The sequence below is a fragment of the Chinchilla lanigera genome, unplaced genomic scaffold (genome assembly GCF_000276665.1).
Source record: "Chinchilla lanigera isolate Chin_1 unplaced genomic scaffold, ChiLan1.0 scaffold00031, whole genome shotgun sequence".
In the NCBI taxonomy this organism is placed as follows: domain Eukaryota; kingdom Metazoa; phylum Chordata; class Mammalia; order Rodentia; family Chinchillidae; genus Chinchilla; species Chinchilla lanigera.
Genome location: NW_004955432.1, coordinates 9,441,281 through 9,455,892, shown reverse-complemented (window position 1 = coordinate 9,455,892; position 14,612 = coordinate 9,441,281). Strand labels below are relative to the sequence as shown.

At 37.5% G+C, this 14,612-nt stretch overlaps 1 protein-coding gene across 3 annotated transcripts in view; it reads left to right on the top strand.

Annotated features, from left to right (window-relative positions):
* Pex1 (peroxisomal biogenesis factor 1) overlaps positions 1-14,612 on the top strand; it is a 43,028-nt gene that overhangs the window by 5,615 nt on the left and 22,801 nt on the right. For all 3 annotated transcript variants that reach the window (XM_005388022.2, XM_013515937.1, XM_005388023.2), the window contains exons 3-10: positions 635-718; positions 1,369-1,483; positions 1,582-2,339; positions 5,046-5,165; positions 8,822-8,945; positions 9,287-9,393; positions 10,218-10,300; positions 11,470-11,602. In XM_005388022.2, the coding sequence (XP_005388079.1) occupies positions 635-718; positions 1,369-1,483; positions 1,582-2,339; positions 5,046-5,165; positions 8,822-8,945; positions 9,287-9,393; positions 10,218-10,300; positions 11,470-11,602 (1,524 nt within the window). The remainder of the gene's footprint in view (positions 1-634; positions 719-1,368; positions 1,484-1,581; positions 2,340-5,045; positions 5,166-8,821; positions 8,946-9,286; positions 9,394-10,217; positions 10,301-11,469; positions 11,603-14,612) is intronic.

Genomic DNA, 14,612 nt, shown 5'->3' with positions numbered 1-14,612 from the left:
AGTAGAGAGGCAGGGCTGCTTACCTAGAATGGCTAACACTCAGTGGCTTTGGATTTTATCCCCGTAATCTTCAGAAATGTCTGTTAAAGGGAAGAGAGAGTAAGGTGGTGGACTGCAGCTATTGAGATACACCAGCATTTCGTGTATCTGTAGAACAGAATGAGGGAGTATTTGTTTCATTTACTTTTAGCTGTGTGAAAGATACGCTATAAATAGTGGTCTCTGGTCTTTATTTCAGTGTGTTTTTTACTTTCCTAGAAGTAGCACGGCTTAAAGTTAGTTATAAAGCTAACAGTTGTGAAACTTCTAGAAGTAGAGTATAAACTCAGGTGATTTGATGGAGCTTATTTTTCTTACATATTAAAGTTTATATTTCTTTTGAAAATGATTATCTTTATTTTTTGAGACACACGTGCTAGGAAGTGTGTTTTCTGTACTCTGTAACTAGTTGTACAACAGTTTTTTCTAAAACACCGAACACATCAAGCCCTGGCTAAGAATAAGCACTTCATATTTGTTGAACGAAAGACCATCCGCACACACACACATTACTTGCCTAAAGAGAGAACTTCGTGTTTTCGAGGAATACAGAATAATCTTTTGAAAGTAGTTTTAAATTTTTAATTTTTTCCAGGTGTTTCTCAAGCCATGTTCTCATGTGGTATCTTGTCACGAAGTTGAGGTGGAGCCCATCTCAGCAGATGATTGGGAAATACTGGTAAAGAAAAATAAGAACCATCTCAGTTTAAAGTTAAATTACTTCAAAATACCATTGTCTTTGGACTGCTTTGAACTTCATTCTACCTTCTGAGTTGGTTTGAATTATAAGAATGGGTAGAGATCTAATGTATAACATGAGGACTATACATTTAAAAATTGTACTGTATCTGGGGCTCATGCTAAGTGAGTTTTTTAACTATTCTTTTTTTGTTTGTTTGTTTGTTTTGGTTTTTCTCCGGTACCGGGAACCGAACTCACGACCTTGCGCTTGCCAGGCAGGCGCTTTTGCCGCTGAGCTAAATCCCCAGCCCCAAAAGCCAACATCTTTTTTTTTTGTTTTTTTCCAGTATCGGGAATTGAACTCATGACCTTGCGCTTGCCAGGCAGGTGCTGTGCCGCTGAGCTAAATCCCCAGCCCTAGTTTTTTAACCATTCTTGCTGCAAAATTTTTTTAAAAATTGGGTGACTGGGAGATGGGTGAATATGTTAATTTGCTTTTTTAAAATCTCTGTATATCCCACAATATCATGTTGTGTACCTTAAACATGCACAGTATTTATTAAAATAAAAAATGAATCGTGATATCCTTACTAGACATAGAAAGGGCAAAATGTAAAGTAAATTGATCTTGTTCTCTGTTGGTTCTAGGAGCTGCATGCTGCTTCTCTTGAACAGCATCTTTTGGATCAAATTCGAATAGTTTTTCCAAAAGCCATTTTTCCTGTTTGGGTGGATCAGCAGACTTACATATTTATCCAGATTGGTAGGTGCTGTTGTAGTAACAACTGTCGTACTCCATACTGTCACACTGAGTCCTCCGTAGAGGTCGCCCTGCCCTGACGAGCTCTGTTTTCTACACAGTTGCACTGATGCCAGCTGTTACGTATGGAAGGCTGGAAGCTGATACCAGGCTCCTTATTCAGCCAAAGACGCGCCAAGCCAAAGCAGAAACATTTACAAAGTCAGATGATGCGTACGGAAACTTTCATAGTTATGGAAGAGACCAAAAAGGAACGACAGAAGAATTTCAAAGCGAGCAACTGCAATCAAATACTGCAGCAGTCACTGGGTCTAACACAGCAGATTCAGTTAACTTCTCATCGTTACCAAGCTTATGGACTATGATAGGAAGCATTTTTTCTTTTGGATCTGAGAAAAAACGAGACACGTCCTGGGGTTCAACTGAAATCAATGCTTTCAAAAACATGCAGTCAGAGGTTGTTCCTGTGGACAATATTTTCAGAGTGTGCAAGTCACAGCCTCCTAGTGTATATAACACACCAGCAACTTCCGTGTTTCATAAACACTGTGCTGTTCATGTATTTCCGTGGGACCAGGAATACTTTGATGCGGAGCCCAGCTTTACTGTGACCTATGGAAATCTGGTTAAGCTACTTTCTCCAAAACAACAGCAAACTAAAATAAAGCAGAATGTCCTGTCACCAGAAAAAGAAAAGCAGGTGTCAGAACCGCTAGATCAAAAACAGGTTAACTCAGATCGTAGTCAAGAAACTGGTAAGGCCTGTGTGCTAAAGATAGTCTGGAATGGACTTCAGGAATTGAAGAACACCATAAAATACACGAAAAATGTGGAAGCCCTCCATCTTGGGAGAGTTTGGGTCAGTATGAGTTTTGTAATTTGTGGGCAAACTTATGCTCCTTACCCTTTCCTTGATTTTAAAATAGAATAATATTTTGCATATAAATTGAAAAGCAGGGCTAGGGATTTAACTCAGCGGCACAGCGCCTGCCTGGCAAGCGCGATGTTGTGAGTTCGATTCCTGGTACCAGAAAAAAAAAAGGCAGTATAATAAAAAACACTGTTGCAAAGGGGGAGACATTTCTGCTTGCACTGTAAAGTCCTTCTTTTGGTAAAGACTGTATATTTACCAAAGTAAATAAGCTTTTATGTGTATAGACCCAGAAAAGTCAGAATTACATGCCTGAGGTTGCATAGTTAGGAGTAGAACTAGGATTCCCACCCAGGCAGATGGACTGTAGGGATTATGCTGTTTGGAGTACCCTACAGAGCCTTGCATCTTTAGAAAGTTTGTTCCCATGGTCTTTAAGAACAAAGGAAGCACTTTTTATGTGTTGAGGAAAGATACCTAGGAGGGGGAAAGAACTTTCTGTTTGCTGTGACAGTACCTGGATGGTAATGCGTCCTGAAGCCATGTACCCTGCTGATAGCTGCTGTTTTAACTTGTGTATAGCAGGGAGAGGAAATTGATATGGCATGAATCCCTACCCCTTTATTTGAACCACTCTAAATTGAGACTTCAGGCCGTGGGTATAGCTCAGCGGCACAAGCACCTGCCTGGCAAGTGCAAGGTCCTGAGTTCAATTCCCGGTATAAAAATAAAATAAAATGAGACTTCACAATGATGAGAGGACCCAATTAGGGCGGGGAAGAAAAACAGAAAGGGAAGGTTGTCACCTTTGTAGAGTCCATTTATTCTTATGATTTTACCTACAGCTTTCATGCAAGTCATTTGTTTTTTGTTCTGGTTTGGATTCTTTTGGTACCGGCAATCGAACTCAGGACCTTGCACTTGCCAGGCAGGCGCTTATGCCGCTGAGCTATGCAAGTCATTTAAAAATTTAATCCCTCTGTACTCCTTTGTTTTCTAAAGCCTCAGTTGTTTCTGTTAGCTTTAAACCATCAGTTTATGCGATTCCCCAGCATCTTCAAATTCAAGTCGTCTAGCACTGAGGTGATTCTGACTTAGCAGTTTCTGCCCCCAGACGGAAATATTCTTGTCCTTCCTTGAAACCATAGGGTGAGGATGGGTGAAGAAGTGCTGGTGGGGAAGACCTGGGAACTAGAGAGCAGCCAGGAGTCTGCACTTCCTGCTGTGCCTTAAAGGTTGAAGGGTGACAGGCAGTGAGAAGCGACGGTCATTGCCATGAGGTGCTCCAGCAGGCTGGACTTGAGAGACTGGAATTGATCACTTGTGAACAGAACTAACGCTATTGATTGGAACATTTCTTACACTGTGGAGTGTCTGGGTTTTTTTGTTGTGGTTGGTTTTGTTTTAGAAAACTTGACTGTTAAAAAAAAAAAGATGTTAAATTCATTCATTTTTTAAAAATTATTTTAAAACCTGGAACATAAAATTGTACATATTTCTGGGATACCGTGTGATGTTCTAATGTGTGTAAACATTTTGTAATGTTTAAGATTTATTAGTCTTTAAGTCAGGATATGCACCTTAGAGTTCAGGCTGACCTTTGAGCTCACTGTGTAGCCCAGGCTGGCCTTGAGCTCACAGCAGTCCTCCTGTCTCAGCCTCCTAAGTGCTGAGATTACAGGTGTGCACCACATACCTGGCAAGATTAAAGTCTTTTTTATGTCTTTCAGTGCTTCCCAAGCTTTGGGGGATGAGAACATTTTTAAAATCTTTGTTGAGATAAAATTTAAAGTGTGCAGTTCGTTGTTTTTTGTAATAGTTATGCAAATATCATCACAATCTAAATTTAGGATATATTCATCAGTGGAGGTGAGAAATTTTATCCTTTGCCTTTTAGATTAAATTTTTGCTTGGATTTAATTGTACAGATTTTCAGATTGTCTGTGATTAGCTTTGACCACTCCAGCTTTTTCATGGATTCTCAACTTTCATAGATGAAAGCAGCTAGAAGATTGCAAGTAAAATTTAATCAAATGTAATTATGTCATGGTTGAAGATATGTGGGCAGAGTCAGATACATCCAGTTAAAGTTCTAATTCTGCACAATATGTAAAGAAAAACAAATACAGGGAGAAGATTTGAGATGTTTGTGATATAGCAGTACCTACACTTCCATCAGGTTATACTCTGCTGTAGTCTGAATGTTTGTGTCCCCCTGAAACTCATGTTGAAGTCCTGCCCTCAAGGTAATGCATGGTATCAGGAGGTAAGACTTTGGGAGGTCGATAGGTCGTGAGGATGAATCCTCCATGGATGGAATTAGTGCCCTTATGAAAGAGCTTATTTACCACTTCCACCATGTGAAAACACAGCAAGAGGGATGTCCTCATAGGAAGGACTCTGAAGAGACCCCTAAGAGCCACCAGATCTGCCAGGACCCCAATCTTAGACTCCACAGTCTTCATAACTGTGAGAAAGACACTGCTGTTGTTTATAAGCTGCAGAGTTTTAAGTATTTTGTTATAGCAGCGCAGACACACTAAGAAAGCTATGAATCATTTTGATAGCTTCTGTAATTTCATCTCTGTTGTAGAGGCTGATATCAATATTTATGCTGTGAGATGTGTTTTAATCGAGCTTTGAACATAATTACATTCTTGGATTTTTTGTTTGTTTGTTTGTTTGTAATTTCAGATTCCAGCTGACCTGAGAAAGAGACTAAACATAGAAATGCATGCAGTAGTGAGAATAACGCCAGTGGAAATTACCCCTAAAATTCCACGATCTCTAAAATTGCAACCTAGAGAGAACTTAGTGAGTGCAAGTATATATATTCTATCAAAACTGTTTAACATGTATTATAAAATTTCTAGCTGCTAAATAAGTGTGGTACTCTTTTTACTAGTAAGCATGAAGAGGTCTTTTTTGTTGTTTTAAAAACGCGTAAGTATGTCGTTTAAACCACTTTTAAGCATACAGTTCAGCGGCATTAATTACACTCAGGATGTTGTACAACGCAGCACGACTTCCAGACGTCCATCAGTGCAGACAGAAACTGCACCCGTTAAGCAGTGACTCAGTGTCGCTCCTCCACCCACCCCTCTAATCAGTGTTGTATCTCTAAGAATTTACTTAGATGCCTCGTATGAGTGGAATCATAATGTTTGTACTGTTCGACTTAATTCACTTCCGTAGCCTTTTGAAGTTTCGTCCCTGTTTGTGCGTGTATGAGAACTTCACTCCTTTTTGTGACTAGATAATGTTCTGCTATCTATATATACATCATTTATTTATCGATTCATCTGTTGATGGACACTCAGCTGGTTTCTAGCTTTTTGGCCATTGTGAATAATGCTGCCAGGAATAATGATGTTTAAGTATCTGCTTGAGTTCCTATTTTCAATTTTTTGGGGTCTAGGAGTGAAATTACTGGATCGTATGACAAATCTATGTTTAATTTTTTGAGCAGTCTTTGATAAATAATATGCATATGATATATATTGTGTCAGTACAAACATGGATGGTTTTATCTTTTAAAAGGTTGCTATTTTTGCAGTATCTGAAATTTAAAAAATTTTCTGCCATGTTGCTTTTTTTTGTTAAACTTATAAACTTCAGTTTAGTAAACTTTAAAGAAAGTGAAGTTACAGAAAAAAATGAAATTCATGTCTGAAACTTGAATTAGGCAAAAAATGAAATGTAGGACATAGAAACAAAACACAGTTTTCAAAGTACATAATCAGCTAACTTAGTATTTGGAAAAATCTTATAGAAGAGGTTAAATGCTCTACTTCTGGGAGTTCAGTAGCAGACACCGCATAAGAGATAACTAAAAGGGAACCAGAAGGTAGACTCCTTGGAATAGGAGAGAAGGTGAGGAGGGAGCGGGAAGGGGAGAGAGTGGTAATGCGACTGAAACTGGCTGATACATTAAATACATACCCCAGCTTCCCACACTAGACTCCATCATCCCATAAGATCCTGTGATAGTAAGACTCAATCATCTTTGAAGAGTTGGCTGAAAGTGATTTGGTCCTCTAATAAATTCTGCACTGTGTATTGCTGTTTCACAAAAGAAGGGAGATCATTTTTATTATTGCTGGTAAAACATTAACCAGTGGCAGGCAAGTGGCTTAGAAAAATGGAGATCATCAAGAGCAAACTGATCTACTTGGACAAGTGAAAACTTTTTTCTTGGTGTTCACACCAAAAGTATTTCTAAGACAACCATTCCTTCTTCGTTGAAAAAGGCTTGTTTTAATAACACAGTAGAAGGTGCATATTAACAGCATGTTTTAACCAGTGTTGCTTTCCTATTGATATTGTAGCCCAAAAGAGCACTACACTCTTTTATTCTGCGCCCCCGCCCCAAGGCATAGGGGAGTGAAGCCGGGGCCCTTGCACTGAGCTACATCCCTAGCCTGCTCAATTTTTTGTTTTGAGACAAGGTCTCACTAAGTCACTGAGTTGCCCAGGTTGGGATTGAGTTTGGGATCCTCCTGCCTCTGCCTCCCAGAGTGCTGGAATTATACGTGTGCACCTCCATCCCTGACCTCTCTTACTTTTCTGTTCAGTCAATTCTTTGGAAAGTGATATTGTCAGGAAATGAGATATTTAAATTAATTTAAAAGTATTTCATATGTACCAGTTCTCAAATAATTATAAAACAGGAAAATTATTATTGAATTATATGTTTAAGAAACTCCAAACATAATTGAATCTTTCTCTGATAATTCGTATAAAACTTTTGGGATCTTAGGATTATGATGGTTGTTATGTTGTAGGTAAACCAATTTAACCAAACTTTTCTAGCTGATGAAACACCAGGGAATGTATATTATTTAATTTGGGAAACAGAAAACACAACAGTAAATAGCTGAGCATTTACCGCATCGGTTAAATAGTGTACAGGATTTCTAACTTTTTAGCTATGGATGTTGAAAATACTTTAAGTGCTAGATCCCTTACATAAGAAAATAATTAATAATTAGTATTGGTCATTAGTACTTTGTCTCAGAGATAGCATATTATCACAAGAATGATTTCCTATCATGAGTTATATATTGTAGTGGAAACTGTATGACCTTTGGCAGGTCTCTGGGTTGTGATTATGGTAAATCTCTTGGAATATAAAGCTGTTTCATTCTGAAGTATCTGTGAGTTGCTTTCTGTTCTGCAAATTCTTGATTTTAAAAAGCTCTCAGCTTCATTTTATGACTTTTAAGTGTTTAACTACATTGCCCAATAATATTCTAAGAAATAAGTATTTCTGTGAATTTTAAGAGTGAGGAAATTGGGGCTGGGGATTTAGCTCAGTGGCACAGCTCCTGCCTGGCAAGTGCAAGGTCATGAGTTTGATTCCCAGTACCGGAAAAAAACAAAAAAAAAGAAAAAGAAAAAAAGAGTGAGGAAATTGCCTTTTCTTGATTAGCCTACTTTTAGAGGTGGTCATGTTCTGAATGGGGCTTTGTCAGCAGACTTAAGTTCACCTCTGGATGAAATAGACCAGTTTGAGCAGTGGTAGAATAGAGATTGATTTGGGGGCAAGGGGAGTATTAATCATCTTTTCTATAGGAAGTTTTGTTATTCTCATCCCTTATTTGAAATAGGTTACAAAAACTTAATTTAAATTCTTTAAGTTAGCAGGGTTTCTTTTTTTATTTTTTGGAGTGTTACACCTTTGAGCAGTATAGTAACACTACCTATTGAGAATAAATGCTGGTCAGCTTAAAAGGAAACAGAAGGAAAGAAAAAGAAAGAACAGTGGCTTAAACACATCAGGGATTTCTTTCCTGTACAGGGAGTTTGAAGGGCTCATAGGCAGTTAAACAGTGTCACCAAGGATCTAAGTGACACCAGTCTTTCTCTTCTGCCATCCTTAGCCTGTGATTTTCCTTCTCTCAGATACAAATGTGTGTTGTACTAATAAGCGTCTCATCTGCATTCCAGGAAGCAGAAGGAAAGGCGGAAGGCAGAAACCTCTCCTTGCACAATTTCTTTACTTTGATAAAGAAGAGCACCCTTCCTGACTGGCTGTGTGCCGTCGGCCAGATTGAAGACAGACAGACAGACAGACAGACAGACACACACACACACACACGCATGCACGCACGCACGCACGCCTCCAAGACGGCAGTAAAGGATTGCTTTCCTGTCTTGATGCTAGAGGGAGGCAAGGGAGAACAGGATTGGAATGCAGTGCTTACTGAGTGAATCAAATTCTGATGTTTGTATTGCTGAACACCAAGAAAAGGAGAATTTAAAACTTCCCCAATTGCATGAGTGTTTCTTTGGGCTGTACTGTACTCATCGAGCGAACTCATGTCACACCCCAGATCTGTGTTTATAGAGTGTGAGCATCTTCTACTGGTTTTGTCTGGTAAAGTTTACATTGTATTAGGAAGATAAAATTTTAGAATGAAGGTGTTAACGTTGTCAGATATTAATTAATTACTCTTTTTCTCCGGCAGCCTAAAGACACAAGTGAAGAAGACATAAAAACAGCTTTCTGTTTGTGGCTACAGCAGTCTGCTACCACTGTGCTGCCTTTGTTGGTAGCAGAAGAAGAATTTATTAGGTTGGAAATTAAAACTGGTAAATTTGTTATTTGAGTATTTTTCCCGCTGAGATATTTGTAGCATTTTAAATTGTTTTTCAAACCTGTGTCACAGGCCGGGGATGTAGCTCAGCGACATAAGCACTTAGCTGGCAAGGTCCTGAGTTTGATTCCCGGGACCAAAAAAAAAAAAAAAGTAGAAATCAGGCCATGGACCCAAAAAAACAAACCTGTGTCGCATGTGAAACATAGTAATAATTAAATACATTTTAAATATTGAAGAATACCTTTAATTTAAATATGCTTGGTAGTTAAAATCTTAAATTTTTTTCAACTCAGTGTCAGACCTAATTCTCCATTTATTACTTTCTTTTTGTAGAGTTGAAAGAGTTTTCTCTGCATATAGTTCACTGGGAAAAAGAAAACCATAAAGAAAAAAATATTTTTCTGTTGAGTGCCAATCTGCTACAGAAGACCACAATACAAGTAACTACATACTGTTGAATTTATTGAATATTTAATAAAATAATATTTGTCACGTGATTGATAGTAAGTAGATGAATGTCATTCAAAGAAATTAGAAACGCATATGATAAGAATAAGGAATAACTTGATTTAAAATATTTTATTCTATAATCTTTTTACCTATATAAATTATTGATTCTAAATTTAAAAATCAGTATCTTAACACAATTAATTTTCAAGAATAAAATTGATTGTGTAACTGGCAAATTAATCATGATTTAAAATTTTATTTTTGAAGCAAATGAAAACATTTTGAAAATTCATACTTTTCTGTGCAGTTTTGTTATTTTGACAATTTTTAAATTTGCAGCTCCTCACAAGTATTTTCTTCCAGAAGTATTGTAAGAATGTTCTTTTTAGAATATTATGTTTTAGTGAGGATGCTTGATCTTTTCTTTACAGAATTGAAGATTCACTAGTAACTTAAAATAATCTCAGTGGTTTTTACCTAGACATTCTTACTTCTTAAATATAATTGAAGTAATACTATTCAGAGGAGACACAAATTCAGAATTATTAACAAAATAAATACGACACAAACCAATTGCAGATGAAATCTGTAAAATGTATTAAGATGATGCTCTCTGTGTTCATTGACCATAAATATTTGTTCTGTGGATGAGTAAATTGTTGTTGTCAGGAGTATTTTAATAATGATCTTGCATGCACAGTTTATCTATGCTGTCTGGTACAACAGAATCAGCAGTTCAGTTTTCTCAGACCCAAGAAAAACAGGCAAGAGAATAACTTTGAATTGTAAAACTAATTTTTCCTTGCTACTGTAGGTTCTTCTAGACCCTATGGTAAAAGAAGAAAACAGTGAGGAAATTGACTTTATTCTTCCTTTTTTAAAGCTGAACTCTTTGGGGTAAGAAGCTATAGCCAAACTAGCATGTTTATAGAGATAAGTTTGACAGCATCTCTGGCAGGGTTTCTATGTGTAAATACTGAAGCAGATGAGAAAGTCAACAAACAGTTTGCTAATGCATTAGATTTTTTTTAAGGATTGTCTATTTTTACAGGTAGAATAGAAACTTCCCTGTCATCATAGATAACTAGAGATTTGAAACTCCACAGGCAAATCCTCCCTGGAGCACATCACAGATAGCCTCCTGGGACGCCTTCTGCCTCAGCAGCTCATGTCCGTTCTGGGAGGACTTCAGAGTTGATTTGTGAGAAGAAAGCCGCTAGATAGTACCTGTGTCATCTGCGCATGAATAAACAATAATTCTTAGAGCAATTAAGTATATTTTAAAAGTTAAAAACGTCAGTTGAATGTTTAAAAATATTTCAAATTAAGTTATTCCTTCACTATTTTATTATTATAATCATTGGAGTTATCTTTTCTCAACTTTACGGGCAAATCTAAAAACAACCACTCTTAATTTCCGTATACAAAAGGAAAATCTTACATACATTAGCCCCTAGAATTCTTCAAAGAGGTTTTTAGTAAGTGGAATAGTGATTTCATTTCCTGTAATAGAACAATATGTAAATATTTTAGTAAAAGATTATACCATTAAGTATAACATAATATGCATTAATATAAAACAAAATCTCTTTGGATTCTAATATTAGGAATTATTTTGTTTCTATTATAAAGTTGTAGTCAAAGTCAGGAAGTAGGTTAAAGTTCATGTTTGAGTAATATGGAGATTGAAACTAGATTTCAGAGGCGATGTTTAAGAGGAAATAAGTATTCAGTTATCCTAAGCACTTCACTTGTGATTGTATTGATTATCAAACTAAACATTCTTTGAAGGTAGGGGAATGTGTATGTGTCAGGGCAGATCCCCTGAGTAATCCCAGAAGAGCAAACTGTTAGTCACTGCACAGGTTTGAATGTAGTAAAACTAATTGTAAAAGCTGTAAATCAGATACAGCATTGGTCAATATATGTTTTGTTGAACAAAGAATTTCCTAAAATTTTACTCTTTAAAATTCATTAAGTAGATCCAGAAGGAAAGTGTCAGCGTTTTTATAGCAAGACTTTACTCTGCTTCAGCTTTTACCACATAACAATTTATGTATTTTCAGAGGTGTGAATTCCATAGGGAAGTCCTCCCTGGAGCACATCACACATAGCCTCCTAGGACGCCCTCTGTCTCGGCAGCTCATGTCCCTCCTGGCAGGACTGAGGAATGGAGCCCTTTTACTCACTGGAGGAAAGGTACATGGTTGAAATCTACTCTTCACTAATTAATAACCTAATTCTTCTCTTGGATTCTGATGATCTATTTGTACAGTTTGTTAAAACAAGAGAGAGAAAGCACTCATGTATTCATTAATATTCTTGTGTGCCTGCCTATAGGTATTGGGGGAGTGAATAAGACTGATGTTCTTGCAGTTTTTCTGTGTTGGTTGAAATGATTGTATGATTTTTCTTTTTTTTGGGGGGGGGGGGTTTTCTCCAGTACCGGGAACCGAACTCACGACCTTGCGCTTGCCAGGCAGGCGCTTTGCCGCTGAGCTAAATCCCCAGCCCCCTGTATGATTTTTCTTTTTCAGACTATGATACAGTATTGATAGGGTTGTTTGATTTTCAGTGCTGAACTAGTCTTGCATACTGTATCAAATTTACTTGGTTATGGTGTATCATTCTTTATACATTGCTGAGTTCTGTTTGCTAGTGTTCTGTTGAAACTGTTTTGCATTTAAGTTTATGAGAACTATTAGTGTGTGGTTTTCTGTTTTTGTACTGTCTGTCTGCTTGCTTTTGCTAGTAGGGTAATACGTTATTAAATGAGTTGGAAAATATTCCCCTCTCTTTCCTTCTTTGGAAGATATTGTATAAAATTGATATTTATTCTCTTTAAACATTTGGTAAAATCTTCATTGAAACCATGCAGGCCTGGAGATGCCTTTCATTAGCTTAATTAATGTTCCTTAATGTTTCTAGGACTACTCAGATAGCCTGTTTCATCTTGTCTGACAAGTACTTGGTGGCTGTCAAGGACTTGGTCCAGATCTTCAATAGTGTCGCATTTATGAGCATAAAGTTGTTTCTTCGTATTAGCCTTGAGTCCCTGCAGATCAGAACCTGCTGTGAGACCCTGTTTCCCAGCTTTGAAGGTTTGCTTTGTTGTTGCTGTTGTGCAGGGAGTCAAACTCAGGGCCCGCTGCGTGCTAGACGGGCAGTTCACCACTAAGCTGCACCCTCAGTCCATTTTCTTTCTGTGGAATCTCTGCTTGCTTGAGATTCGCAGTGCCATGTCATTTTTAAGGGTATGGTATGGTTTTTGTTTTTGCGCTTTTTTTAATTCAGAAATTTAAGAATTTAATTCAGAAATGTAAATATGCAACTATTCACTTACTTCGATAACTTTTTCCTATTTTATAATGAGGAAAAACTAAGTTTTTACTTTTTAAAAAAGTGCACATTGGATTAAGACCTGAAAGCTCTGTTGGTCACAGTAGTGAACATAAATTAATATATGCTTATTTAAAATTAATGTAAGACAATACAGAAATGGATAATAAGTATTTGCCACTGAAAACATTGAAATTAGCTGGAAATGTAGCTCAGTGGCACAGCGCCTGCCTGGCAAGTGCAGGATCCTGAGTTCGATTCCCAGTACAAAAAAAAAATTCTACTTCAAAAACATTGAAATTAAAGGCAGTATGTTTCATTTACTTAGAAAATTATTTAATGTATATATTATTCCCTTCTAGTAACAATAAAGCATTACCTATTTTTAAAGGTTTTAAGTATTAGTGGCTAAATTTCTTAGTGAACATAGAATACAAAAATCCTCCAGATACTTGGCAGGCAGAATACAGCACATCATTAAAAAGATCATATATTGTGACCAAGTCAGCTTCGCACCAGGTTATGAGAATGGTTCAACCTATGTAAACCAGTAAATGTACTATGCAACATAGAACTCCATGTAAAAATCATACGTCATCTCAGAAGCCTTTGATGAAATCCTACATCCATTCCTGATTTTTAAAACCTGATGAAAGTAGGTATAGAAAACCTTACTTAAAAGCTATTTATGACAAACGCACTGCCACATCATACTAAATGGAGAAAAGTTTCCCAACACTAGACAAGGGGTGTCCACTGGCACCACTTTTGTTCAGTGTAGTGCTTGACGCTTCAGCCAGAACGGTCAAGCAAGAGAGAGAAGTAAAAGGGACACACACAGGAAAGGAAGAAGTCAGGCTGCCTTTATCGGGGCATGACACGATCCTTGAAATAGAAGACCCAGGAGCCGGGTGTGGTGGTGCACACCTGTAATCCCAGCACTCGGGAGGCTGAGGCAGGAGGATTGTTGCAAGTTCAAGGCCAGCCTGGGCTACAGAGTGAGTTTAAGGCCAGTTAAAACTGCACAGTGAGACCCTGTCTGAAAAAAACCAAAAAAAAAAAAAAAAATACCCAAGAAACTAATAGATCAGTAAAGTGGCAGGGTGCAAATCATCAGACAAATATCAGTAACATTCCTGTACACCAGCAGTGGGCCCATAGAGAAAGCAGGAAAACAACTAAATTAATTGACAGTCGCTTCAAAAATTAAATACCTCAGAATCAGCCTAACCAAGGAAGTGAAGAGACATCCTACAGGATGGAAAAAAAATTTTTTTGCCAGCTACTCCTCAGGCAGAAGTAATATCTAGAACAGTGGTGGCACACCTATGGCATGTGTGCTATTATGTTTTCCTTTTAAGACAAAAGATGTTAATGTAAAGTTGTTTTCCTAAGCTAAAATATCAATATTCGGCTTTTATAGCTGTGCTGACCATAGCACTGTGAAAAAAGATTGAAAAAGACATTAGAAAATGGACAGACATCCCTGTTCCTGGACAGGCAGAATCAATACTGTCAAAATGGCCATAGTACCAAAAATGATACACCGATTTAATGCAGTTCCAAATCAAAATACCAGCCACATTCTTCACAAAACTGGAAAAAAAATCCTGTAATTTATATGGAATGAGGAAAGACCCAAAATAGTCAGTGCAGTCTTAACCAAAAGGAGCAAAGCAGGAGACATTACAATAACAGATTTCACATTTCTTCAAATTTTCATACTTATACTACAAAGACATAGTCATTAAAACGTCATAGGCCAGGCGTGGTAGACCACACCTGTAATCCCAGCACTCGGGAGGCTGAGGCAGGAGGATCATTGTGAGTTCGAGACCAGCCTGGGCTACAACGTGAGCTCAAGGCCAGT